The sequence below is a fragment of the Ailuropoda melanoleuca genome, chromosome 4 (assembly GCF_002007445.2).
Source record: "Ailuropoda melanoleuca isolate Jingjing chromosome 4, ASM200744v2, whole genome shotgun sequence".
NCBI classification, from domain to species: domain Eukaryota; kingdom Metazoa; phylum Chordata; class Mammalia; order Carnivora; family Ursidae; genus Ailuropoda; species Ailuropoda melanoleuca.
Genome location: NC_048221.1, coordinates 69,159,998 through 69,186,287, shown reverse-complemented (window position 1 = coordinate 69,186,287; position 26,290 = coordinate 69,159,998). Strand labels below are relative to the sequence as shown.

The 26,290-nt window shown below is 49.1% G+C and overlaps 1 protein-coding gene across 1 annotated transcript in view; it reads left to right on the top strand.

Moving 5' to 3' along the window:
* CNNM4 (cyclin and CBS domain divalent metal cation transport mediator 4) overlaps positions 1 to 26,088 on the top strand; it is a 36,427-nt gene extending 10,339 nt beyond the window's left edge. Inside the window, exons 2-8 of the mRNA XM_011234198.3 lie at positions 14,746 to 14,889; positions 15,252 to 15,386; positions 16,891 to 17,060; positions 17,343 to 17,439; positions 19,029 to 19,091; positions 23,007 to 23,188; positions 23,482 to 26,088. Coding sequence (XP_011232500.3) covers positions 14,746 to 14,889; positions 15,252 to 15,386; positions 16,891 to 17,060; positions 17,343 to 17,439; positions 19,029 to 19,091; positions 23,007 to 23,188; positions 23,482 to 23,679 — 989 coding nt within the window. The 3' untranslated portion in view covers positions 23,680 to 26,088. The remainder of the gene's footprint in view (positions 1 to 14,745; positions 14,890 to 15,251; positions 15,387 to 16,890; positions 17,061 to 17,342; positions 17,440 to 19,028; positions 19,092 to 23,006; positions 23,189 to 23,481) is intronic.
* Positions 26,089 to 26,290: the final 202 nt, after the last annotated feature.

Here is a 26,290-nt window from a genome sequence, read left to right as displayed (position 1 = left end):
TGAGACTCAAAGAGGCTAAGAATCTGTTCCAGATGTGTGACAACTAACTGGCAACCCCAGCTCTTCTCCTACAGGGGCCAAGCTCTTAACCCCTGCTCTGTGTCGCTTTTCAGTAAGATCGTGGATATTAAGAAAGATGGGAGAAGATGGGGAAATTTCAGTAATTCCAGGCTGGATAATTTATTGTCAGTTCTAGATTTTTTTTTTAATTGAGGTACAGTTGAGATGTAACATGATACTTGTTTCAGGTGTACAGCATAATGATTCCATATTTTCATAAATGTTTGTTTGCCACAGTAAGTCTAGTTAACTATATCCATCCACTCACCACACATAAATACAAAATTTCTTTTTCTTGTGCTGAGAAGTTTTAAGGTCTCACTTTTTTTTTTTTTTAAGATTTTATTTATTTGATAGGGAGAGAGAGCACAAGCATAGGGGAGAAGGAGAGGGAGAAGCAGGCTCCCGGCTGAGCAGAGAGCCCTACCCATCGTTGGATCCCAGGACCGTGAGATCATGGCCTGAGCTGAAGGCAGCCGCTTTAACTGACTGAGCCATCCAGGCGCCCCTAAAATCCAATCTTTTGGCAATTTTCATATATATGGTATAATATTATTAACCGTAGTCACCATGCTGGGCATTACATCCCCAGAACTTCTTTATCTTACAACTGGAAGTTTATACCTTCTGACCACCTTCCCCTGTTTTGTCCACCCCCACCTCCTGCCTCTGGCAACCACCATGATTTGTTTTTTTGTTTTTTTGTTTTTTTTTATTCTACAGAGATAGAGACAGCCAGCGAGAGAGGGAACACAAGCAGGGGGAATGGGAGAGGAAGAAGCAGGCTCATAGCAGAAGAGCCTGACGTGGGGCTCGATCCCATTACGCCAGGATCACGCCCTGAGCCGAAGGCAGACGCCCAACTGCTGTGCCACCCAGGCGCCCCACCATGATTTGTTTTAAAGGAAACTTTTCATTGAAGCAAAGTGCATAAATCATAAGTATACGACTTGATAGTTTTTCACAAAGGAACACCCCTGTGTAACTGTCGCTGAGCTCAGGAAATAGAACATTACCGACACCGTAGGAGTGTGTACCCTCTAGGGTACCCTCCCAGTCACTGCCGCTGTCCCCCAGTCATCATGGTGAATTTTTTCTGTTTCTGAACTTTTACAAGCGAATCTTCAGTATGTGTCTTTTGTGTCTGGTGCCGTCTGCGCCACATGTTGTACAGAGCTGTAGTTTGGTCCTTTTTGTTGCTAGATAGTATTCCATGATAAACTATACTGGGCTGTTGATGACATTTCAACTCTTTCCAATTTGGAGCTGTTCATGGCCACTAAAAATGTTCTTGTGCATGTCTTTAGGTGATGCTATGTAGGTATTTCTGTTGGGAATATACCCAAGTGTGGACTTGCTAGGATATAGTGTAGGCACAGATGAGACAGTTTTCCAGAATGCTCTTTGCTCTTACCAGTTTACACTTCTGTCCCCATAGCTGTGGTATTGTCAGCTCTTTATTTATTTATTTATTTCATTTTAGCCAGTCAGGTAGGTGTGTTGTAGTTATCTCGTTGTGATTTTATTCTGCATTTCCCTAGTGACTGATGATGTTGAACACATTTTTGAATGCTTAGTATCCATTATGGGTTAGTGCTTTTTATATCCTGTTTAAGATTCTTTGCCTATATACAAGTTAGGAAGCTGGTAGCCTGTGTTATTTTCTAGAAGCTGTAATGTTTGCTTTTCACATTTGGATCCGTAATCCTTCTGGAATTTATTTCTGTTTCTGAGGTGTTACAGTCTGATTCTTCTTTTAAATCCACATGGATGATCCAGCTGGTCCAGTACTGCTTACTGCAAAGACTGTCTTCCCCGCTGAGCTGTGGTGTATGTGTGGGTCTTTCTGGACTCTTCTATTCCATGGGTCTGTTTGTCTGTCCTTGTTCTAGTACTACATTGACATGCTTGCATTAGTTTTCTAATAGGTTTTGATATTTGGTAATAATTACTCTGTTCTTTGTTCTTCTTCAGGATTATCTTGACTATTCTTTAGCTTTTTTCCTGAGAATGTAATTGAATTGCATGAATCTAGAGCCCCACGTGAAGACCTGATATCTTCATAGTGATGAATCTTCCAGTCCATAGACATGGTTACCCCTCTATTTGTCGATACCCTCTTAATTTCTTTCAGTAATGTTTTGTCAGTTTCTGTGTAGAAGTCTTACACATCTTTTCTTAGATGTATTCCAAGGTATTTGGTGATTTTTAAGAGGTGTCTTTAAAATGTTGTTTTTGAGAATGTTGGTTGCACATTGTTCCGACCCAGGTGTGCTGCCGTGCAGTTCTGACGCTCACCACCCCTGGTTAGCATGAGACCCCACAGGCATCAACACACACTCCCCTCGCTTCACATAACCAATCACAAGCCACCCCCCCCCCGATTGGCTGTAAATTTAGGGTTCCCATGACCCTCCCCCAGGTTTATTGAGTCACTAGAATGACTCCTAGAATTCAGAGAAGTGCTACACTTGTGATTACAGTTTTATCCTAAAGGATACACGTAGGATGAGGTCTGAAACAGCCATGGCTGCAGAGCTTCCCGCCCTCTCAGGCTGGGGTTGGGGTTTTTCAGTCTCTGGGCACGTTATTGTGTTTACAGTGAGAAGCACCACTGAGCTCTGGGGTCCGGAGGGCCTTTTTTTTCCTTCCCCACCCTCCCCAGGTGTGGTCCAGAGTTTTTATCAGGATTTCAGTACCTGGGCAGAATGATTAAGTTACTGGCTCCATGATTGGACTCAGTGTCTAGCTCGCTGCCTTCCCTGGAGGTAGGTCAGCTCCAAGTTCTGACCCTCCACTGCTTGGCTTTCCTGGTGACCAGCCCTGCCCTGAAGCTATCTAGGGGCCCACCTGGAGTTGTTCATTAGGATAACAAAGCCACTTCTATTACTCAGGAAATTCCAAGGAATTGGGGAGCCAGAGTCCAAGACCAGATGTATTTTTTTTTTTTTTAAGGTTTTATTTATTTGGCAGAGAGCACTAGCAAGGAGAGTAGCAGAGGGAGAGGGAGAGGGAGAAGCAGGCTCCCCAACGAGCAGGGAGCCCGATGTAGGGCTTGATCCCAGGACCCTGAGATCATGACCTGATCTAAGGCAGACGCTTAACCAACTGAGCCACCCAGGCGACCCAGATGTATTCTTTATAATATAACACAAGTATGGATAATTTTTGTATAGGGACCTTGAATCCATTGGCCTTGTTAAATTCACTCATTAATTCTAATAGTTTATTTTAGATTCTTTTGGATTGTTTACACACCTAATTATGTTGCCTGTGAATAATGGCAGTTTTATTTACTTATTGCTACAATCTTATACATTTTATATCTTGTTCTTGCTTAATTTCATTGCCGGGGACCTCTAGGTGGGTGTTGAACTGGTTGGTGCCTTATTCTAGGTCTCAAGGGAAAGCTTTCCAAATTTGTTAGGAGGTATGATTTTACTGTAGTTTCTTGGTAGATACTCTTTATCAGATCAAAAAGGTTTCCTTCTTTTTCTAGTTTGCTAAGAGTTTTTATAATGAATAGATGTTGAATTTTACCAAATGCTTTTTAAATAACTGTTGAGATGATTGAATGATTTATCTCCTTTATTCTGAATTATACCGATTGATTTTTGAACGTTCACCCATAAACACTTATTGCATAACCGGAATAAACCTAACTTAGTCATGATGTATGATCCTTGCCACACATCATTGGATTTGATTTGCCAATATCTTTATTTAGAATTTTGGCATCTGTTCATGAGGGAGAGAGAGGTCTGCAGCTGCTTTTTCCAGCCATTAAACAACCAACCACCCAGGAAGACATTACAAGATATCTCTGTTAGGGTTTTTATTTTTGTTTTATGGCAGGAAAAATAATTGTTTAGCAGTTAAGTCCTTTTCCCTCTTCTAATAGCCCAGTTTGGGTGAGCAAGTTTGAACATATCAAGTAATATTCTTGCCCTCTCCCACCTCTTTCCCTGCTTCTACTTGTAACAGTATAAGCCCCACCTCAAATGTTGCTGCAGTTTTTCTCCCTCTTCAGGTTTGGAGGTGAGGTCTAGGATGATTTTTATAGTTTGTAAGCATTTGGACGTGGTATGTGATTACCAGTTACCAGGGGGGGTTCACCAAAATAAAAAAAAAAAAAAAAAGCTCTTTCTTTTTTTTTTTTCTTTGTGTGTGACGGGGATGGGGTTACTGGGTTAGTTGAGTAGAAAACTAGCCCTAGCCTTAATGTATCTTGATGTCAGTCATCTAAGCATTTAACAGAATTTCCGGTTACGTCTTCATGACAAACAAACATGGGACATGTGGGCTCATTAATAATGGTCCATCTTTTAGACTGATTCTTCTGTAGGTTACTAGCTGGTTGCACAAACAGGGCCAAGGAATGGGTGACTCACAGGGCAGTGAGGGAGTTCCGAGTCTGTAAGCAGTTGAGAGAGGTATATTAAGGAAGGGGCTCCTCCTGAGTGGGGGACTGGGGTGGGAGGCTAGATGGCCAGGAGCCAGGATAATAGAGGACAAGGCCGGAGGTGCTCCTGAGAAGAGGGGACTGGTGGAAAGGGGGAAGCAGTTTGCTATAAGGGTCCAAAGTCGAAAGGAGGCTGGTGGTGCTGATGGATGGCTGGGGACCCCTCTTGGTACCTCCTAATCTTTCGCTCGCCCTTGCCCTTACCATTCTCAGGGAGGCATTGTCAGCCCGGCCAGCATTTTCTCTGCACGTCATTTTCTTCTGCTGCGTAAAACAGCTCTAGTTCTGTGCATTCCTCCCTGCTTTCTCAACTGTCCCTGGCTTTGTCCTCCAGGAGAGGTTTCCACAGCCCTGAGGACAAAGACATCAGCATTAGATCTGACCTCACTCCTTAGATAACCTTAGAAACTCAAAACTCCAAACCTATCTTTTGACCCAGTGATTCTCCTTCTAGAAATGTATCTGAAGGACATAGAGAAATAACCAAATATATTTATTACAAAGATTTTCATAATGGTGCAAAAAGGAGGGGGACACAATTTAAGAGCCCAGTGGGGTTTGGGATTTTTTACACATGTGTCTAATGAAATATTATGAGGCTTTGCAATTTTTAAAATATTTTATGACATGGAAAAAGAGAGAATGTGAAATATTTACAAATTATTTAATTTAAAAAGTATTTAAAAATAAAACCAAAAAATAGTTAACAGTAGTTGTCTTTGGAAGGCAGGATTGTAAGTGATCTTAATGTCCTTTGCACTTTTGTTGCCAATGTCAGGAAAAAAAATACACACACACACACATATTAGGTGTAAAAATCATTATAAGAAAATTGAGGAAATTAGAACACTTGATGTTAATGATCTTAAGGAGTTATATATTTAGTTGTGGTATTGTGGTATTGCTATTGTGGTCTGCATTTTAAGAGTCCTTATCTTTTAGAGATACTAACCGAAATGCCTGTAAATTTATAGATGTTTACAGATAAAATCTGCGATTTGCTTCAAAATAAGCCAGTGAAGTGGGTGGGAGGGAAGAGGAAACAAGATCGGCTGCAGGAGTTGGAGTTGTTAATTGTTTAAGTTCAGTGAAGGGCCCTGAGGGTGTAATTATATTATTTCCTGTACTTTTGTAGATGCTTGATATTTTCCATCATAAAAGGTTAAAAAATTAGAGACTGCTGGCTAAATGAAAAATCAAAGGCACGAAACCCTGTCCCTGGGTGAGACACCAGTCTTAGTGTTTCCTGACATCCGCTTGTCAACGGCTTCACCCTTGGGGTGTTTGGGAAAATATTATTTAGAGAGGCCCCATTTCTTTTTTTTTTTTAAGGTTTTATTTATTTATTCGACAGAGATAGAGACAGCCAGGGAGAGAGGGAACACAAGCAGGGGGAGTGGGAGAGGAAGAAGCAGGCTCATAGAGGAGGAGCCTGATGTGGGGCTCGATCCCACAACGCCGGGATCACGCCCTGAGCCGAAGGCAGACACTTAACTGCTGTGCCACCCAGGTGCCCTGAGAAGCCCCATTTCTGAATCCCAGCTTCCAACCCCCCTCAAAGTGTAATGATCCTGGACGGTACTTCCCTGAGCCTCAGTTTCCTCCCGTGAATAGTAGATGTGCGAGGGATAGTGCCTGGGCTCCCCTCCTCAGCACATGCTCACCCCCCCACTGTTCCATAACTGAGGGGGAGGTGGGCCCTGAGGGGGACACCCGAGTAGCCACTCTGAGAGGGGACAGCGAAGGTCTGCCTACCCTTTCCAGGCTTGAAAGGGAGCTCTCCAAACTTTTTTGTTCATGCCACCCTATTAGGAAAAATGTTTTTAAAAATTTGTACCTCCGTTCATTCAAAGATTGTATATATGTACCGTTTAATAATATGTATGTTTATAAAACAAACACAAAAGCTTTTAAAGACATAAAGGTGAAATAATCATTATTTTAAGATGGCTTGCTAGTAGTTTCCACTTCATGTTATCTCTAGCACATACATTATACTACTTTCTCAAGGCACAAAGTACCCTTGTGGTGGGATTCATCGTAACTGACAGCGGCTATAAGTCTGCGTTTCAAATCGTTCTCTTGACAATTTTGAATTATTTTGGCCAACCACTCCTCAGCTCCCCCGTTGCTGGTGTTCCCCCTGCTGTCTGACAGAAGGCTGGCAGTGGGAGGAGAGGACCAGCTCTGGATTTTGTAGTGCAGTGCTTGCTTTCTTCATGTTCCCTTCACTCTGGGATTTCCTTGCAGGGGTCTTGTTAAGTGAATGTCCATTTTGTGAGCATTGATCTGGTTAAAGGTGCTCAACGTAATCTGTAAACCCGTGTCACTGGGCGCACCACAGCTGTAGCTCCTCTCACTTGTCTGGAGAGCGATGGGGTGAGGCCAGGAGCCCCTTCCCATGGGGACTGGCTGCTCAGAGCCCACTGTCAGTCTGTACGTAAACAAAACCTGAAGTCGCTTATTTATTTTGGAATACAAATAAATGTGAAGGAGTCTGGGATGACTACCCCTTTTAGAGATCCTGTTCTGGAAGGTCCCAGAGAGGCTGTGTGCGTGTGCAGTGTCAGGCTGTGTTGTTGTCCTGCTCAGAACGGCTGGGCAAGTCTCTTGGTAAGTCTAGAAATGCTTTTCTATTTTGGCAAGTGGGCTGCAGTGTCTGCATTTCCATTTCTCTTTTCCCTGCAGCTGCCCTCCTGTCACTTCCTCTCTTTTTTTCTTCCTGCTTCTCTCAGTTTTTTCCTTTTTGTCTTGCCTTCCGTTTTCCTTTTCCTTTTAAAAACATAGACCAGCTATAGTGGCTGTATTTATTGATGGCTTACTTACTGGGCACCTGCTGTGTGTTTAGCCTTGGATCAGGCATTGAGGAAAGAATCAAGAGCCACCGGGTATAACATGCTGGCGGGAGTGGAAATCGGGAGCCCTACCAGGCAGTTGGAGCTTGTGGTCGGATTTGGCCAGCGCACAAACCCTTTGACCTAGTAGCTCCACGGCTGTGGATGTATCGGGATCTCACATGCATCAAATGATGGCGCGCAGGGATTTTCGTGGCAGCATTGATTGCAGTAGAAGGAACTGGAAACAAGTGTGTGTCCATCAGCAGAAGGGAGAGGGTTAAATCCACCCTGGCATCCACCAGGGGACACTCCACAGGGGAAGTAGAGGGAGTTCTGTGCTCCGGTGACATGTTGAGTGTAAAACACAAGGTGCAGAAAGGTGTAATATATTTGTAATTAAAATGTAAAAATAGGGTGCCTGGGTGGCTCAGTCCCTTAAGCATCTGCCTTCTGTTCGGGTCATGATCCCCGGGTCCTGGGATTGAGCCCTGAATAGGGCTCCCTGCTCAGCTGGGGTGTCTACTTCTCCTTCTGCCCCTCCCTCTGCTCTGATCTCTCTCTCTATCACGCTCTCTCTCTCTCTCGAATAAATAAATAAAATCTTTTTTTTTTTTGAAGATTTGAAGATTTTATTTATTTGACAGAGAGCACAAGCAGGGGGGAGTGGCAGGCAGAGGGAGAGGGAGAAGCAGACTCCCTGCTGAGCTGGGAGCCCGATGTGGGGCTTGATCCCAGGACCCTGAGATCATGACCCGAGTCAAAGGCAGATGCTTAACCAACTGAGCCACCCAGGCGCCCCAAATAAATAAAATCTTAAAAAAAAAAAGTAAAAATAAAGTAATACATTTATTGTAGAAACTTTCAGAAAGGAGGATAATGATTAGGAAATGAAAGGCCCCCCCTTTTCCCACCACTCAGAATGTGAATATTTTTGCTGTGTTTTCTTCTACTAAGTCAGCAATGAACCAACTATATTGCTTTCTCCCGCCCCTCAATATGAGACATCATTATTATCTTTCCTGATTATAAATGTAAAAACAAGAAAGTAATATGTGCTGATTTTTAAATGCGTTAAGCAAAAGCAGAAGAAACCGGGGTAGTTCACTTATTTTCTTGTTTTGTAACTTTTTGCTTTACGCAAATGGTGAACTGCTATCTCTTTAAATAAATTTCTGTCTACATCAGCCTGATTTTTAGGGGCTGCAGTACTGTGTCATAAACTACACTGGACGGACCCTCCTGGGCACAGCTTGCACACCAGCCTGGGTCTTCCCTTTGTATTAAGGTCTTTCCTAGAAATGGAAGAAATGGCTGAGGCTAAGGTCTTGCACATTTTCCATTTTGACGCGTGCTGCCAAATCCTGAAGAAAAAAATGTCATTGTTCTCTCCAGTACTGCACTGTTTTAGTCTCTGTGGTCTTACAGTAGATTTTAATTTATATTAAAATTTAGGATCTCCTCAGTGTTCTTTTAAGTTGCTTACTGATTCAGCAGCTCACTCCCTGCCCCTCCCCAGTCTGGCCCTCTCTGCTTAGGGATACTTCTTTTTGTGTGTAGCTCTCCCACCTGCTTGTTGAGGGGCGCTGGGGTGGGGCGGAGGGTTGTGCAGGGGTGTGTCTCCTGCTGCTGTGCTCCTCTGCTTCCTTGCCTACGCATGCCGTGCCGCGTGCCTCACCTGTGTCTTCTTGCTGGGATGGGCTGCCCCTCCTGCTGGTCGAGGTCAGCACTATTAATAGCTTAATCCTGCCCCTGGCCTGGGTGGAAGGAGGAAAGGGGGATTCCCAGGAAATCAGGGTGCCCTGTCTCCTGCAAGTGCACACCCATGGCCCGTGGCCCCGTCTTCTGGCACCCAGGCCAGCACCTCTCCCCAAGGGAGGTGTCTCAGAGCTCAGGGCCTGTGCTGGAAGCCTGGGAGGTCAGGGGCTGGGATTTGCTGGGGGACTAGCAAGGAAAAGGCCCAGGACACCATCTGGGGTAGTGGGAATCCCATGTCTGATCTGGGGCCTCTGGATCTTCTGCATGAGAAGAGGCAGCTGGAGCTGGTGAGTAGGGCCCTCTCCGGGACCTTGTGGACTTTGAAACCCAGCACCTCATGTGTTTTTCTTATGGTCTTTGAGAGATTATAAAGTTTTTTTTATGGGGGGAAGAGGACATAGCAGTTTGCTAAGATGGGCACTGTGGAAGGCGGAGGACTAGGCTCTCTGGGGTCCCTGGAGACCAGCTTGTACGTATCCAGCAAAGAGTCTGGGGGTCTGCTGTGTTCCAGGTGCGAGGTGGGAGGGGATGGGGTTATGGCGTGGAGAGGAGTGAACTCGCTGTCTAGGCCTGGCTGAGTTGGACCCCAGTCAACTGTGTAGGCAGCCATTCAAGTGCTGGTGAAGGGTGAAGAGAGAGCTGGGGCCGGGCTGGGCAGTGAGTGCTAACGGCCCCCAGGGCGGAGCCCCCCAGGCTGGAGCTGAGGGTGGGCAGGTAAAGAAGAAGGGCTGTGGGAGGGACTCAGTCAGCTCTTCTGGGGCCTCTTACTCTTTGCCCCGTTCCAGGTGGGAGAGGGCCATGAAAGAGGCCTCAGTGTGGTTCTCTGACTGGGAGGAGACCTGGCTGGACAAAGGTCGATGAAAGGCAGAGTGGGCAAGCTTGCCAGCCAGGTGTGGCCCAGAGCAGACCGGAGGCGGCCTCGGGGTGCCTCCTTAACCACAGCCAGGCTGCCCCTTACAGGCAGTATCTGAGTGTAGAAGTTCCTGGGGGAGCAGTAGGACAGTCTTTGTCAAAGCTACTCTAATGGATGCGTTTCTTTCTGATTATAAAATTAGTACTATCGACTATGGAAAAGTTGGAATTTCTTTTCAGAAAAGTATAAACAAGAAACAAACCCTCCTGAACCCCCCATACTTTTAGGGTTAGTCACATGAAACTGATATTTTGGTTGGTCAAAAATAGTCAAATATCAACAATTTCACATGGATCAGCCAAATAGGAGTATTTTGCTATATTTCCTCAGTCATTTTTCTTTGAGTAAGGACTACTTTGAAAAATGGGGGCTTCTCAGCTTTTGGGGTAGATGTATTATTTACATTTTCATGTTCCATTTCTCACCCCAGCCACCCCCAAAATCCCAATTATCCAGTTGAATGGACACTAATAATAAAATGAGATAACTCATTAAAATAAAAATTCTGTAGATTTAAATTTCATACAGTGAGGATCATAAATATAGGTCCTCAGTTGGCCCTTTTATTTTAAAAGTAAATTAAAAATGATTTTTGAATTACAGAAACTTCTTAATTGCTAAAATTCAAAAGAATTCTTCTCTAATCTTCATCCCTTTCCCACTTCTCATTGATTACATTTCTCCTAAGGAACATCTGCGGGAACTGAGTCATTCATTCCACAAACGTTCATTAAACACTTGCTGCGTGCTACTCACCATTCTAAGTTTTGGGGACACAGACTAAAGCCCCTGCTGTAATGCAGCTCAAAATCTCGCAGAAGATGGGCATAAACAATAAATATAATGAATAACCATATTATTTCATATATTTTAGGTGATTTAATGACTGGGTTTGGGGTGCTAGAGGAGGGGGTTGCAGTTTTCACGGAGGCCCTCAGGGTAGGCCTCACTGAGAGGGCCACATTTGGACAAAGACCTCAGGTGGAGGCAAGCTCCCCAGTTATGTGGGGGAGGTGCAAGCCAGGCAAAGGGAGCAGCCTCTTCTGTGGGGAACAGCAAGGAGGCCTCGTGGCTGACCTGAGCACTGGAGAGAGAGGAGTAGGGATGTAAGAGGGTCAGCACCAAGGGCCCTGANGGTACCTGGGGGGGGGGGTGAGGCTGTTACTTGGAGTGAGACAGGAGCCGCTGGAGGGACTTGGTGAGGCATGAGGTGACCCGACGTCACCCCTCTTGCTGCTGTGTTGAGAGCCGACCCGGCGTCCAGGATGAAGCAGGGAGCTGACTAGAGGCTGGTCTAGCTATCTGGGTAAGAAGGAGATATGTGTGGCCCAGAATAGGACAGTGGTAGTGGAGGCCGCCAGAAGAGGCTGGATTCTAGGTGTCCCATGCAAGCAGAGCTAACAGGGTCTGATGGAAGTGTTAGAGAGAGAAGAATAGAGAAATAGAGAGGCAGAGTTTACTCCCCCATGGCCTGATCTACTGGACAGACAGAGATGGGCTGGGCTGGGGGGAGGAAGGGCAGGAACTTGGTTTTGGCCACGTGGGTTTCAAGGTGTTAGGCATCCGGGAGGAGCTAGCTAGCTATCAGCCAGCAGTTGGGTACAGAGTTTGAAGGATGCAGGAGAGGACTGGGCCCTAAGTGTTTATTTGAGACACCTTGACATACAGTTTGTATTTAAAGTCATGAGGTAAGAGACCAGGTCCAAGTACTGAGCCCTAGGACGCTCTCACATAAGGAGGTCAGGGGGAAGGAGCAGCCCCTGAGGTCAGAGGAACGCCAAGAGAGCTGTGTGCTAGAAGCCAGAGAGAGGAAGGGTTTCCAGGAAGCGGGAGAGTGACCCTTTGTCAGAAGCTGCAGCCTGAGCAGGGGACCCCACCACTGAAGGTCACTGGTGACCTTGGCAAGAGAGGCTCTTTGGCCAAGGAGGAGAATCTCTGGCCCAGCCCTCTCCTGCACCCTCCAATCTCTATACCCAACTGCAAAGAACAGTAAAAACAAAACAAAACAAACCCTTTGGGCAGACAAATTAGAAAAAGGCAAACACAGTTCAGAGTCCCATGGCTGGGCCAGCGGAGGGGAACCGACTGTTCCCCAGCCCAGCACCTGTGTATGGGGCCAGCCACAGTCAGCTGCCAGCACCCTGGGCTCTTAGTGCACAGAGCAGGGGTGACTGTGGGTGGTGCCCCAGGTGTGTACACCTACAAGTTACCTGTCTCTAGAGGGCGCCCGCACGCACCCCTATGCCCCATGCACAGCCTCCAAGGGAAGGCCCGAGGGCTGAGAGTGGCCGCAAGATTGGGCTCAAGAAATCAGCTCATTTCTGCAGGATGGGTATTTCTGTCCTTTAGAGAAGCCACAAGCCTTTCCCCGTGTGGTCCAGTGCGACCCGTGACTGTGTGTCGGGATTTCTGGTGAGCCTGTGGTTAGCTGGAGGTTCAGTGGGGAGGAGGACGTTTTTCTCAGGTAATTGAAGCTGTGTCTCTTCTGCGCAGGGGCCCTGACTGCGAGGCTCTGAGCAAGACGCTGCTGACTGAGCCACATCCAGACACACCCCGTTCCCCGGGACTCAGTCTGTGCCAGTTTAGGCACAGAGGGCCCTCGCTCACCCTAGACTCTCACTAGGTTCCCTTCGTTCCCCTTAATTTTGTTTTTCCCCTGATTTTTTTCTCAAAAAAACTCTAGAGTAAAACTTGCCCATCAAATAGAACAATATTAGAAGGGGACAGAGTAAGGGGTAGTAGGGCCCTTCCCCCAGACTCTACTTAACCCAGGAGGTGACTGCTGTTACCTCTTCCATGCATTTCAGGGCAGTTCAGCACCGCCCCCCCCTCGCCCCCCAATCTCTGCATAGGCAGCGGGCACCAGGCATTCTGTCCCTCTGCTTGCTCTTCCACCAGCAAGCCTGTGTTGGGCGTCGTTCCACATTCTGTCTGTCCATTCAGCCTGCTGCCTTCTCCCCAGAGCAGTGGCGGCCCCCTTCAGTACTCCCGCTCCATTGCTGTTGATCTAGGTTGTTTCTGGTTTGAGGTTTTTAAAAACAATGTTCTGTTGAGCCTCTTTGCTTCTGTGTCTTTCTGCTTTGGAGAAGATGATATCCAACTCCCTACCAGTGGAATTTCTGAGTCCAAAGTTAGGGACCTTTGGTTTTGAGTCATGCTGCCCAATTGGCCTCCTCAAATGCACCCCTTTACCTGCCCACCAGCCAGAGGACCTGTGAGGGCATGCTTGTTTCCCCCAGCACTGGGCATTACCAGTCTTAGAGCATGCCAGTCTGGAAGGTGGTAAAAGCCACTTTGCTCTAACTCTGCTTGCCGCCTGATGGCATAGTTTAGCTGACTCCCTTAGACCACTGAGAGCATTGTTTCTCTCTCTGGAAGGCCCTCCTGGGTGGGCAGCCTCCAGCAGGCAGAGATGCCTGGGGTCAGACCCCAGGGTCCTGGCTCTGAGTGGCTGCTTCCCTGTCATTGGCTCACATCTAGAAGACCCTGGGAAGTCTTTGATCGAGTGTAGCCATGGTTCTTTCTAGGTCTGGTCTAGGTGCATAGTTCTAGCAAGGGGCTGGAAGTGTTTTTGACCACAACTTAGAGCTGGAGATGAGTGTATCACAGTGACCGGCACGTGATAGGGAAAGTTGCATAAAACAGTACTCCCCCCTCATCACATGTGGTGCACTCTGATACCTTGTTCCTTTATTTTATTGTTTTAAATGCTGGTCCTGAGAACTGGCACCTCTCTGGAGTTCTGAGGAGCACATCTTGGGGTTGGGGGATCTGCAGTGGCCTTGGAGACTTGGAAGACACTCTCTACAGAGAAGTCCTTCGAGTGGGGCCCTCAGACTGGGTTGTGAAGGGGAAGCTGCCCAGGAGACCGTGGCTGGACCTTCTCAGCTCTCCCAGGGCTTTTTCCCTTAGGCTGCTCCAAACCTGTGTTCCTTTGTGGGGTACACAGTTCCATTCAAACGGAAGTGCGGGCCAAACCTTGGCTGTCTCCCTCCTGTCACACACTGGCACAAGGGGCATAGGAACAGGGTAGAACCCTGGAAGGAAGGCCTGGAAAGCCCTACCACCCTGCAGAGCTTCTGTGGAGGGTCCCTCCTCTCCTCCCTCTGCCTTCTGACTTTCTCTTGCTTTAGGTTGAAGGGGTGGCCCTTCTCTAATTATAGTACTTGCCTGGCCTAATTACAGCCTGGGCTAATTTGTTAATGGTTTTGGGAACTGAGAGCCTTTGCCTTGGGCAGTATCACGGCCCTTGGGTACATGCTGGGGCATTTGCCAAGGAGAGCAGGGTGAAGGAATGTGAGTGGCCCTTGAGGCCTCGTGGGCAGTGTCTGAGGAGCCCCATGTCCAGTTGGCGCACACACGTCTCCAGCCGATGGCTGCACTGTCCACAGGTTGTCAGTGTGGGTCTTTCCCTCCTCCAGGACTTTCAGGGGACCTTGATAACAGGGCACCAGGCAGGACCTTGCCATTTTCATTCTAATGAAACAAAAAGACTTTAACAAAATGCCTTAAAATTTAAAAAAAAAATACTTCTGGTTTTCCTTTTCATAAAAGCAATATCTGTTTGCAGCAGAAACTTCAATAAATACAGAAAAGGGAAAAAACCACCCATGACCCCACCCCAGTGACTCATGACCCCAAATGTGTTAACATTTTGGTGGAGGCATCTCATGACTGGGCCCTTTGCTCCTCTCTGACTCATTGCATTGTCGCCCCAGGGAAGTCGCACCTGGCCATTGTGCAGAAGGTGAACAACGAGGGTGAAGGTGACCCCTTCTACGAGGTGCTGGGCCTGGTCACCTTGGAGGACGTCATTGAGGAGATCATCAAGTCTGAGATCCTGGATGAGTCAGATATGTACAGTGAGTTCCACTCTTTCCATCGGCCTGGAACCCCTTTCCTGCTCACACTCTACGTGTCCCTAGGTGGGAAGGCCGCAGTGCAGGGATGTGGCAGCCCAGCACCCTGAGGCCCAGGAGCTGAATGCCTCACGCTGGCTGGGGTGAGCAGAGGGCATGGTGCTCGGATCAGTGAGAGGAGGTCACTTTTGTCCCCCCTGGCCTTCATGCCTCAGCATCGAGCCAGAGACCCCACCTTGATGCAGACACTGCTTCTCGTGTGTGTGGAAGAGGGGACTGCAGAGCTGGGAGCTGGCGGGCAGCTTCTAGTCTGTTCCTGAGTCATCGGGGACAGTGTTCTCAGTTCTAGCTTCTTGCTCTTGCAGCTGACAACCGAAGCCGGAAACGAGTATCTGAGAAGAACAAACGCGACTTCTCAGCCTTCAAAGATGCTGACAATGAACTCAAGGTGAAAATTTCACCTCAGCTCCTTTTGGCTGCTCATCGCTTCCTGGCCACGGGTAAGAGCAAGAGGAGGACCCTCAGGCGTTCGCAGGATACTGTCACAGAGGGGGAATTCTGGGCCTCTGGCTACTTTCTCCCATGGGACAAGGGCTGTGGCCTGTGAAAGGTTCAGGGAAAACGTGGCTGCTTCTGAAAGGGAGCGAGGTGGCTTCCCTTCATCCCTGCGGTGCTCCCTGTGATTTGTTTTCTCTGTTGTTGGGTTGTCATTGCAAACTTCTAGGAAGCATTCAAATTCTGAAAATAACTACTGGGAGAGCAGGGAGGATTAAAAAAAAAAGAAGAAGAAAAGGAAGGGAGGAGGGGAGGGGAGGGGAGGGGCCTGGATCCGTTTCTGTTCTCGTCCCCGCTGCCCCCCTGCCCCCCCCACCTGCATATGCAGGGGCCAGCAGGACTTGACCTCTAGATCAATGACATTCCTCTCTTCTCACTCTTGATTCATAGCCCCTTTGGGGACCTGGGGTGATTGATTTGAAAAGCTCCTGCCTATTCCCTTTCTCCCCCCAAATCTGACTTCCTTCCCAACCCTCACTTGCTAAAGTGTGTTAATTCTTTATTTTTCCTGACAGGATATTGACGATGGTGCTAATGATAATAATGGTGACATTTATGAAGCACTTTCCATATGCCAGGCGTGTGTCTGAGTGCTTTACATGTATTATCCCATTTAACCCACCATGACCCTACCAAGTGTGTGTGTGTGTTTTTAAGGAGTATCTATATCCAGTGTGAGGCTCTAACTTGTGACCCCAGATCAGGAGTCGTATGCTCCACCGACTGAGCCAGCCAGGCGCCCCAACCCTATGAAAAAAAAATTTTTTTTAAGAGTTATTTTTTAAAGATTTTATTTATTTATTTGACAGAGAGAGAGACAGCCAGCGAGAGAGGGAACACAAGCAGGGGGAGTGGGAGAGGAAGAAGCAGCCTCCCAGCTGAGGAGCCTGATGCAGGGCTCGATCCCAGGACTCTGGGATCATGCCCCGAGCTGAAGGCAGACGACTAACAACTGAGCCACCCAGGCGCCCCAAGAGTTATTTATTTTAGAGAGAGACAGAGGGAGAGAGCACGGGCAGGGGAGGGGTAGAGGGAGAAGAGGGAGAGGAAGAGAGTCTCAGGAGGGCTGCGGAGCCCAATGCAGGCTTGATCTTACCACCCCGAGATCATGACTGGAGCTGAAACCAAGAGTCAGACGCTTAACCGATTGAGCCACCCAGGTACCCAACCCCATGAGACTTTTAATCCCCATTTTACAGATGAGGAGACTGAGACACAGGTTAAGTAATTTGCCCAAGGTCATTCACTGTCAGTGCAGGAGCCAGCATTCCAGCCCAGGCAGGCAGACGCGAGTCTAACCAGTCTGGATCCAAGGGTTGCTGCTTTCCCACGGAGGTGGCAGAACCAATGGGCAGGAGGGCCCGGGCGGTGAGCCAGCACCGTGACCGTGTTCCTGGTGCTGCCCGGCCAGGGCCGGCTGCGAAGTCGTCGTCTTCTCTCTTTCTACAGAGGTTCCCCAGTTCAGCCCGTCTCTGATATCGGAGAAGATCCTGCTTCGGCTGCTCAAGTACCCAGATGTCATTCAGGAACTCAAGTTTGACGAGCACAACAAATACTACATCCGCCATTACCTGTACACCCGAAATAAGCCGGCCGACTACTTCATCCTCATCCTGCAGGTGAGCGGCTGGCTCCATGCCGGCCCTCTTCACCTGCTGAGGTGGCTGGGGGACGCAGGGCTTTCCTGCGTGGGGCCTACCCCCGGGCCTCTGCTCCGCCTTGCCTGGCCTCTTCCTGAGAGGCCACCCTGGAGCCTCCAGGTCACGGCCCCTGCGCTCTTCAGGGCTCCGGAACCAACTCGTCCTCACTCTCACTTCTCCCTCTTGCCTCGTCCTTTTTTCTCCCTCAGTTGAGCTTTCCTTCTCAAGTCTGTTTGTCACCCTGACCCTGTGTCCTTCCAGGGGAAGGTGGAGGTGGAGGCCGGGAAGGAGAACATGAAGTTTGAGACAGGCGCCTTCTCCTACTACGGGACCATGGCCCTGTCCTCGCCCACCTCTGGTGAGTCGCTGGGCTGCCTCCGTGCTGCCCTCCAGCATACCTGGTTTGTGGGGAGACTTAGACTGGCACCCCAGAACCTGGGGCAGTCCAGGTGGTTCAGAGGAGAGCGAGGCCAGTGAGGGCCAGAGCTCTCAGGGCCTAGTGGGGGCGGTGTGGAGGAGCAGGGCCTGGCCCCTGCTGACGGGATTGCAAGCGTGGGGAGGGAGAGGTGGGAAGAGGAATCTGAGCAAAAGGTGAAGGCAGATGAGAGTGTGTCCTGAGATGCGAGACCAGCCTGCTGGAGCCGCCGGGTAGGGGGAGCCGTGGGGAGTCAGGACATGTCAGGGAGCATTTGGTTGTGATAGGAAGCAAAAAGCCATGAGTGGCCTTGCAGCAGGGGAAGTATGATAGCAGACTGGGCCAGCTGAGCAAGTAGCCGTAGCAGCAGGAAGAGTGAGAGAAGGCAGGTGGAGGGAGGTGACAACGTCTGGCTCACGGAGACCAGGGCAGGAGAACTGAGGTGGGGAGTGAGGCCATCCAGGGTGTCCATGGTTGGGAGTCAGGCCAGGGCCTGTTTACCAGGCAGGTTAGGCTGCAGATGGGCTTGGCTTTTCAGGGGGCTCAGCTACTGCCTTTTGGTTAAGGGCGGTTCTGATGGCATAAAGGGACTTGGGGCAAAGAGGGGACTGGACACACCCTCCAAGAGAGGTTGTGGGAAGTCCAGGGAAGGGCCACTTTGGTCACTCTGGTGCTTTCTGCTTCTCTAGTCCTGGGCGGCTCAGGCTCACTTTGCCAGAGGGGCCTTGTGGTTGGAGTGGGCACCCTGCAGGCAAGACCCTAGTCATGCCAGATCAGCTTCTTGCTAGTTGCATGGCCCGTCTGAGCCTTGAGTGGGGCCCTGGGTTGCTGTAGGCTGGAAAGTGAAAGTCCACTTTGTTGCTGGGAGCAGGCCACACACTGTGGTGTGTGTGGCTCGTGGAGAGCCTCTGTGCTTTGCCTGTGCGCAGGGGGTCAGGGCGCCCCTGTATATTGGTACAGCTCAGCTTACCCCCTGGCATGACACAGCTCTGCCCCTCTCCCAGCATAAGCAGGCTCCAGGAAGGAAGCAGTGGGGAGACAAGGCTCCAGAGCTGGGTTTTGGAGCAGGGGGCCCCTGCCTGGATGCCTTGGGTCTAGGGAGGACTTCTTGGCCCCTCCCAAGAGCACCTCTCGCCAGCCAGCTGGGGGAAATCTTGTCCAGAAGGGCACATGGTTGTGGGACATTTCTTCCAGGCATTTTTTCTCTGCAGCGATGCTTCAGAGGCTTGGACCAGAGTCCTTGGCTCTATCCTTTGACCTGGAGGCACTCATGTCCCACTTGGAGTGGCCAGAAGGGAGAGAAGACTTCTGGGGGGGGCTCTGGCTTCACTGTGGGAGCCTCTGCCCCTCTTTGAGCAGAGCTCATTGGTTTGCTCCCTCGCCATCAGAGCCGAGTCCCCCTTTCCATTGTGCCCCCTCCCTGCCCAAGGGAGACTGGCCCCCAGCTGGTCTGCTTCTCCATCCTGTTCCTGTGCCTCCATATTCTGCCTCCTCACCCTACCCATCGCTGACCTTTTCCTCTTTTGCTCCAGTGCCTTCAACCCAGGTCGGGTGTCCGCCTGGCAAGCGGAACTCCCTGCTCTCCTGGCTCTCAGGTAACACAGCATGGCTGGAGAAGTTTGCACTGCCACCTATCGCCTGAGCCCACATACCACAGCTCTATTAACCTCTCCCAGCAGCCACTGGGGCTCCCCACTCACATCTCGGGCCATCCCCCCTCTCCGTTTACACTTGTGGGCCAGCCTGATTTGCACCAGCTCTGCTTGGCCTTGGGCCCAGTTACTGGGGGCTTTGTCCTGGTCCTGGAAGGGCTTCCCCAAAGGTCCCTAGTTCCTTGAGAAGACGCACGCACACACACGCACACAAACACACACACACGCACGCATGCGCACGCACGCACAGAGACACAGCTAGAGTGGGAAGGGATGAGGGTTGCTTCCGGCCAGGCTGAATGAGCCCAGCATTTCCTTGCATCCCTGATCAAGGCCACTCACAAACATCAGGATGCCCTGTCATCTCATCAGCTTTCTCCAAAAAACTTCCCTCCTTTCTTCACAGGCTTTGCTCTTTATTCTGTTGCTGTGGGTGTCTGCCTGCCAGGGGGAGGCAGCCACTGGGCATCAGAAGTGTGGCCCTGGGCGGACTGCCCTGTGTGAATGCTGTCTCTGCAGTTGCTAGCTAAAATGATTCCGGGAGCTGACTTCCTCTCAGTCTTTTGTTCCCTCTTGTGTAATGGGAACAATACATGTGCCCACTTCTTAGACTTGTCAGGAGCAGTGAGAGAATGGGTGTGAAATGTTCGGTTAGAGCTCAATTTTTATTTGTTTTTTCTCGATTACAACTGAAGTGTGACATTCCAATTGGAAAGTATTGAGGGAAAGGCCCAATGCCACATGCGGTTTCTGGCCTTTGATATGTCACACTCCTAGGCCTTATCCCAGGCTCACTGGAAACTGTGTCGGTTGACTCAGTCAGTTCACGGGACTCCCATCCCACTCATATGGAGGCAGCGGAGAGTGGCAGAAGGTGCTGGTCTCCCCATCAGAATTCTGGCCTGGCCTGGTGAGCCCTGGAGGACGTTAAGAGCATTTACAAATGCCTTTGCGCTCCAGTTCGGTGTGTGCCTTACAGAAGCTCCTGAGGCCCCGACGGTCCTAAAAACCTATCACCAGAGTCCACCGTTTCCCATTTTATCTTCATTACAGCAGGGTCTTTCTCCCTTTCAACTGTCCCAAAACAAACTTTTCTACTGATTCTCTTAAAAAAAAAAAAAAAGTAAAAAGGTGACGTAGAAGTCACTCATCCCTTTCAGACAGCCAGCTTTTGGTTGTGATAGGAAGTGGGAAGCTGCTAACAGCCTTTGAGTGGGTGATTCTGTGGACCACGTTGGTCCTCCTTGGCCAACACCTCAGCCCCCTTTTCTCTTCTGTACTTGCTCTTGTTGCATACTGGCCAGGAGTTTATGCTTCCATGGCTTGGATGCTGCTGTTCTGATCTAATAGAGGAACAGAGATGCTTTTCCATCAGCTTTCTTGTTCGAGCCATACAGTGTTCCCCCAAGCACACGTGCCTTCATTTGTTATCCCCCCTTATGTACAGTCATTGAGGTCTGCGTTCAGAGTAACACCATGATGCAAACCTCTTTATGAAAAAACTTTCTCTGTGTTTAAGATTATGTCCTTAGGATATCCTTTCAGAAACGGAATTGCCAAGTCAAAACACCCCTATCTTTTTTACATATTTATTATTCTGTTTCATTTTTTAAGATTTTAATTAATTAATTTTCATATTTTTGAGAGAGCTAGTGAGCGAGCACAGGGGAAGGGCAGAGGGAGAGGGAGAAAGAGAATCTTGAGCCGGCTCCATATCCAGCGTGGAGCCTGCCGCAGGGCTCGATCTCATGACCCTGACATCATGATCTGAGCTGAAATCAGGAGTCACATGCTTAACCAACTGAGGCACCAGAGCACCCCAGATTTTATTTTATTTTATTTTTTTTAAAGATTTTATTTATTTATTCAACAGATATAGAGACAGCCAGTGAGAGAGGGAACACAAGCAGGGGGAGTGGGAGAGGAAGAAGCAGGCTCATAGCAGAAGAGCCTGATGTGGGGCTCGATCCCAGAACGCCGGGATCACGCCCTGAGCCAAAGGCAGACGCTTAATTGCTGTGCCACCCAGGCGCCCCCAGATTTTATTTTTAAGTAATATCCACACCCAGTGTGGGGCCTGAACTCACAACCCCGAGATCGAGAGTCACACACTCCACAGCCTAAGCCAGCCAGGCACCCCTTATTACTCTGTTTCAATCACAAAAGCAACATAGCTTATTTAGAAAATTGAGAAAAGGGAAAAAAGTCTTAGGAAAATTAAGTATTGGGGTGCCTGGTGGCAGAGTTGATTAAGCGACTGACTCTTGGTTTCAGCTCAGGTCATGGTCTCAGAGTCCTGGGATCAAGCTCTGCGTTGGGCTCCGCGCTCAGTGTGGAGTCTGCTTAAGATTCTCTCTCTCCTTCTGCCCTTCCTACTAGCGCTGTCTCTCCATCTAAAATAAATAAGTAAAATCTTAAAAAAAAAAAAAAAAGAAAAGAAGTGTCATAATTTCATTATTTAGAAACAGACTTTTTGTATTTTGGTGTATTTCTTTTTAGGGCCTCAGTTTTTAGAAGGGCACGTCACTAATTTGTGTTGTTTTTAAATTCAGTTTCTGGAGTGTTAAGGAGCATTAATTAAAAGCACTCCATCATCCAAATGGTGAATGTGAAATATTAGGTAATACCCATAGTATGGGTGTTTCTTTTCTAGACCTTAATCAGAGGTGTTACTTAGGGTAAGTGACACACACACGATCCTCTAATGATTGTGCACTGTCTGGTCACAGACTATCCAGACTCTGTTCTCCTAGTTTCAGGAATGAAGCTCAAAGACCGAGTAGTACTCGGGTCAGTCTCAGTGAAAGCTGTGTTGGTCATTCAGTCACCCGGACTCACTATGTTTGCTCTCTTCACCGAGCTGTTGGTTAGAATAGCTAACTAAGTAGTTAGTTAGTAACTTAAGTGCTCAACTAAGTAAATAAGCCTAGTCCACTTCCTGTTTGTTTAAAAGAAGCCAGCATGCCTTCACAGTTAAGTTCTTTGCGCATTTCATTGTTTTCTAAGTGTTCTCTAAGTAAGAACTCATGATGCACGCTGTGGGTACAGTCCCTTTCTGAAAGTAAGGCGTCTGCTCCTTCCTCATTTGCGACTGAGTCGTGCCCCGTTCTTTGCAATGGGCTGCACGGAGTCCTTGTTGACCCTGGGGGACTGGGCATCTGCACCACTACCCCCCAGGCTTTGCCTCGGGGCAGGGGACTTGGATCAGGCTGCAGGAAATCGCCAGTGCGAGAGGCCTGGAGTTCTGGGAGCTCTAGGCTCCTGTGAGAGGGACCTGCTACCCCTGTCCCCCTTGTCAGACTGTTGGGACCAGCAGACACGAGCGGGCAGGACTGTTCCACACAAAACAGGTCATGTGCAGAACACACTTTTACCTCTTACAAGCATGTTAAGATGTGAATAGGGCGTCATGTTGAGAGGTCAGTGCGGATGCGTCGTGAGAGGGTACAAACTGTATGTTCTTCCTTTTAATATAATTTAGAAGAATGCAGTGTATGTCCCTTGATACAAGCTGCTGTGGAGACAAGGACAGTGCCTGATCCCCCGTGGCGGGGTAATCATTGTGTTGCCCTTGACTGATGAGTTGTTGGGGAAATGAGGGGTTCTGTAGACATAAATTTTGTGTCTTTGGTTTTTGTTTTCTGCTTTGGTAGGCTTTTTAATACTTATTGCACAACACCTCTAAACAAACTCATTTGCTTTGATGAGGTCAGACCTTCCGCAGTCGGGGCTTGTTTGTCCTTAAGAACTGTTCCGTTCCGGTGGGGGCCCCACTGCCACGTGTCCGTGGGACAGGTTAGACAACAGGCTGTGAGGGGCACCGGGGGTCCTGGCCTGACCATGTGTCTCTCCCCACAGACCACTCCCCGTCCCACCCCACCACCCTCAGTCGCTCGGCCTCCCTCAGTTACCCGGACCGCACGGATCTCGCGAGCACAGCCACCTTGGCGGGCAGCACCAACCAGTTTGGCAGCTCCATCCTGGGCCAGTACATCTCCGACTTCAGTGTGCGGGCGCTCATGGACCTCCAGTACATTAAGGTGAGTGCTTCCCATGTCTCTGTCTCGGGGCAGCGCTGTCTTCCTCATCCTGGGCATTGGATACCTCTGCCTTGGGAATCAGTAACTTCTTTCTTTCATCCGCCACACACAGCACAGAGGGCCCAGACCCGAGATGGGTGTCCTCCTTATTCTTGCTCCTCACTCTTTCTGGCTCGTCACGTCCTCTCTTCTGGACTCCCAGCCCCAACCCTGGCTAGCATTGTTTCCCCGGGTCTTACACGGTTTGCCCCTCAGGCCCAGCTCTGTGTGAACCTCATCCTTTCCTCCTTCAGATCACTCGACAGCAGTACCAGAATGGGCTGCTGGCCTCACGCATGGAGAACTGCCCTCAGTTTCCCCTGGATGGCTGCACCATCTGCACGGAGAACTTAGCCGGGAAGTCCGAGCTGCCCGTGGTAGATGAGACCACAACTCTTCTCAATGAGCGCAACTCTTTGCTGCACAAAGCCTCCCATGAGAGCGCCATCTGACAGGAGGGCCCGGGGCCCCCCGCCAGCCCCGCGGGGGTCTCCCCAGTGGGCCCACATGAAGATAGGGAGCCTTTTAGGCCAGAAGGGGTGCAGATAGCCTGTCTAACTGAGTAGCCAGATGGCCCCTAGAGTGTGGGGAGTTCTGGCCTCTGACAGGGACCTCTGAATAGCTCCAGAGTAGCAGCTACCCGGCCCTGGACTGGCAGGGCAGTGGGCCAGCTACCATGAGCAAGGCTGTTTTTTACTGACAGAATTTCCGAACTAGGCTCACTGCTCCTCTTTTTAAATATTGTTTGGGGAAAGGAATGGGGAAGGGAAGACAGGGTTAAGGAACTTTATTTAAAACAAAAAAATTTTTTTTCCACAAAAACTTTAATTAAAAGGGGTAGGGTTTCTCACCCCAGGAAGCAATAGCCATAATCTGCTCCCAGCCGTGACCTTCTGGCTTATGTCCCTGACTCAGGGAGCCCACTCTTCCTCCTCCTCCTCCTCCAGAGATGGTATCCCAGAGGCCCGCTGGAGGAAGGTTTTCTCTTGGGAGGAAGACAGTTCCTTCCAGGAAGCAAAGAACCAAATAGCGCTGAGAACAACTGCCTGGACACATGCACTGAGGCTTGTCTGACGTCGCTGAGGCTGAGGGATTCTGGGTAACTGTGATGAGGGACATGGTACTCCCAGCTACAGAGAGGAGCATACCTACTCCTATCAACCGCTGGATCCTGGAATTTCCTAGAACTCTGCTGATGGGCTCTCCTGGTGAGTTGGGCTAGGCTGAGGACTGTGCTCACCCCTGTCTCTCCTGGTTTGACTCAGAGTGTTAAGCAGGGTCTCACACCTTTAAGATTGCTTACTCCTGCTCCCCAGGCCCTGCCGTTACTTTCACCAAAGGTTTCCCCCTAGGTGGGAGAACATCCACGTTACAGGTGACTTGTCTGAGATACTCCTTTCAGTTCCAGGAGGGAATCTGGTCATGGGCATCTGTGTTGTTAGCAATTAAGACCATCTCCCTTCCCACCCCACAGTGAAAGTCAAGTGTCAGTCACTGACCTATGAAGCCCCTCTTTCCAGACTCCCTCCTTCTCATCCCCAAACCCCATTGCCTCTTGGGGATTGAGGACAATAGAACAGATAGGAAGCCCACCTAAGCAGATTCTTCATGCCCTTTCCTCTGTGACTGAGGCTTACCCAACCTTGTTCACACACTTATAAAACCCGGGAAAGGAGGTTTCCACCTAAAAGGCACACAGCTGGCAGCCCTGTTTCACCCATCTTTGTAATCCTAGCCTGAGTTGTCATCCTGGCCTTTGCTGAAGCTAGTGGTACTGGGTCCTGAGAGCTCCACCTCCACATGAAATTCTGCCCCAGGGCCTTTGCCTTGGGGCTGAGTGAGGCCCTGCTGCAGAGCTCCAGGCTTGCCACTGTTGGGGGGCTGTGGGACTAAGGGCCATGTTGGCCCTTTTGTCGGGTGGAACAGTTGCTGGGGGCCCAAGATCAGGCGAGGGAGACTCTGCACACCTTCCACCTAAGTAGTATTTATTGACCCTTTCCTCAGCCAGTGACTTCTGTCACCCCAAGTGCTCTGTTCTTCAGGTGCCTGGAGAATCCTGACTCTTGGGACCGGAAGGTGTCTGCACCAGCTATACTTGCCCCTGGCCAGTTCTGAAGTCTTCCCTAGTCACAGAATTTATTCCCCCAAGTCTGGAGAGAAGGTGGTGACACCCATGGGTTCTCAGTCATGAGGAAAAAGAACACCAGTGCTTTATTCCCTGTTGGGGGAAACCCCTCAGTTTTCTACAGGAGCAGCTTGCTTTCTGAGTCCACATGGGAACTTGCAAAGCTGTGTTCCTGAGAGATCTGAGTGCCAGGTGGAGCAGACCCCATTGGCCTGAACCAAGTGAGTGTGTGAAGTAAAAGGAGCAGGTGCACACACTCCCACAGCTACCTCTTTGCACACACAGTTACTACCAACAGATGGTCCCTCAACCCCTCCCTTTCCCCACTTACAATCACTTCTTGCAGAGGGTCATAATTATTTCCAAATATTACTGGTCCGATGACTTCCTCCTCCCAGTGCAATTTTTCACTTCCTATTCCAACCTCTGGTTCCTGGGCCGAGCCGTACCCTGGAACTGACCCACCCCTGCATGTCTTCCCATGTAAGGGAGACAGTTGCAAATGGCCTCCAAATGGGTAGGCAAGTCACAGCCACCGTAGCGAATAACTCATATTTATTTTGCATAAGATTTTAATTTGTATATTTTTGTGATTTATTTTGGCATTGTTATGAGTTTGACTCTCGGGGAGTTTTGTTGTTATGACTCTTGTGTCTTTTGTCACAAGACAATGATAATATTTGCTAAACAATATATGGAATTTATTTTTGATTGGTAATAAAAAATGAAATATGAAGTCTTGGTGAGTCTACAGTTTGCCTGTGTGAGTTCTGTCAGTATTCAGTACCTGTCATAGAGATAGTGGCTGTGGTTGGCTGTCACCTATGACAGGGCAAGGGGCAAGTATTCTGGGACTGTGTAACAGTAAAAAGGAAGCAGAAACGAAATTTACAAAATATAATCAAGGCTGTTGTCCCAGGAGCTAGAGAGTGGCAGCT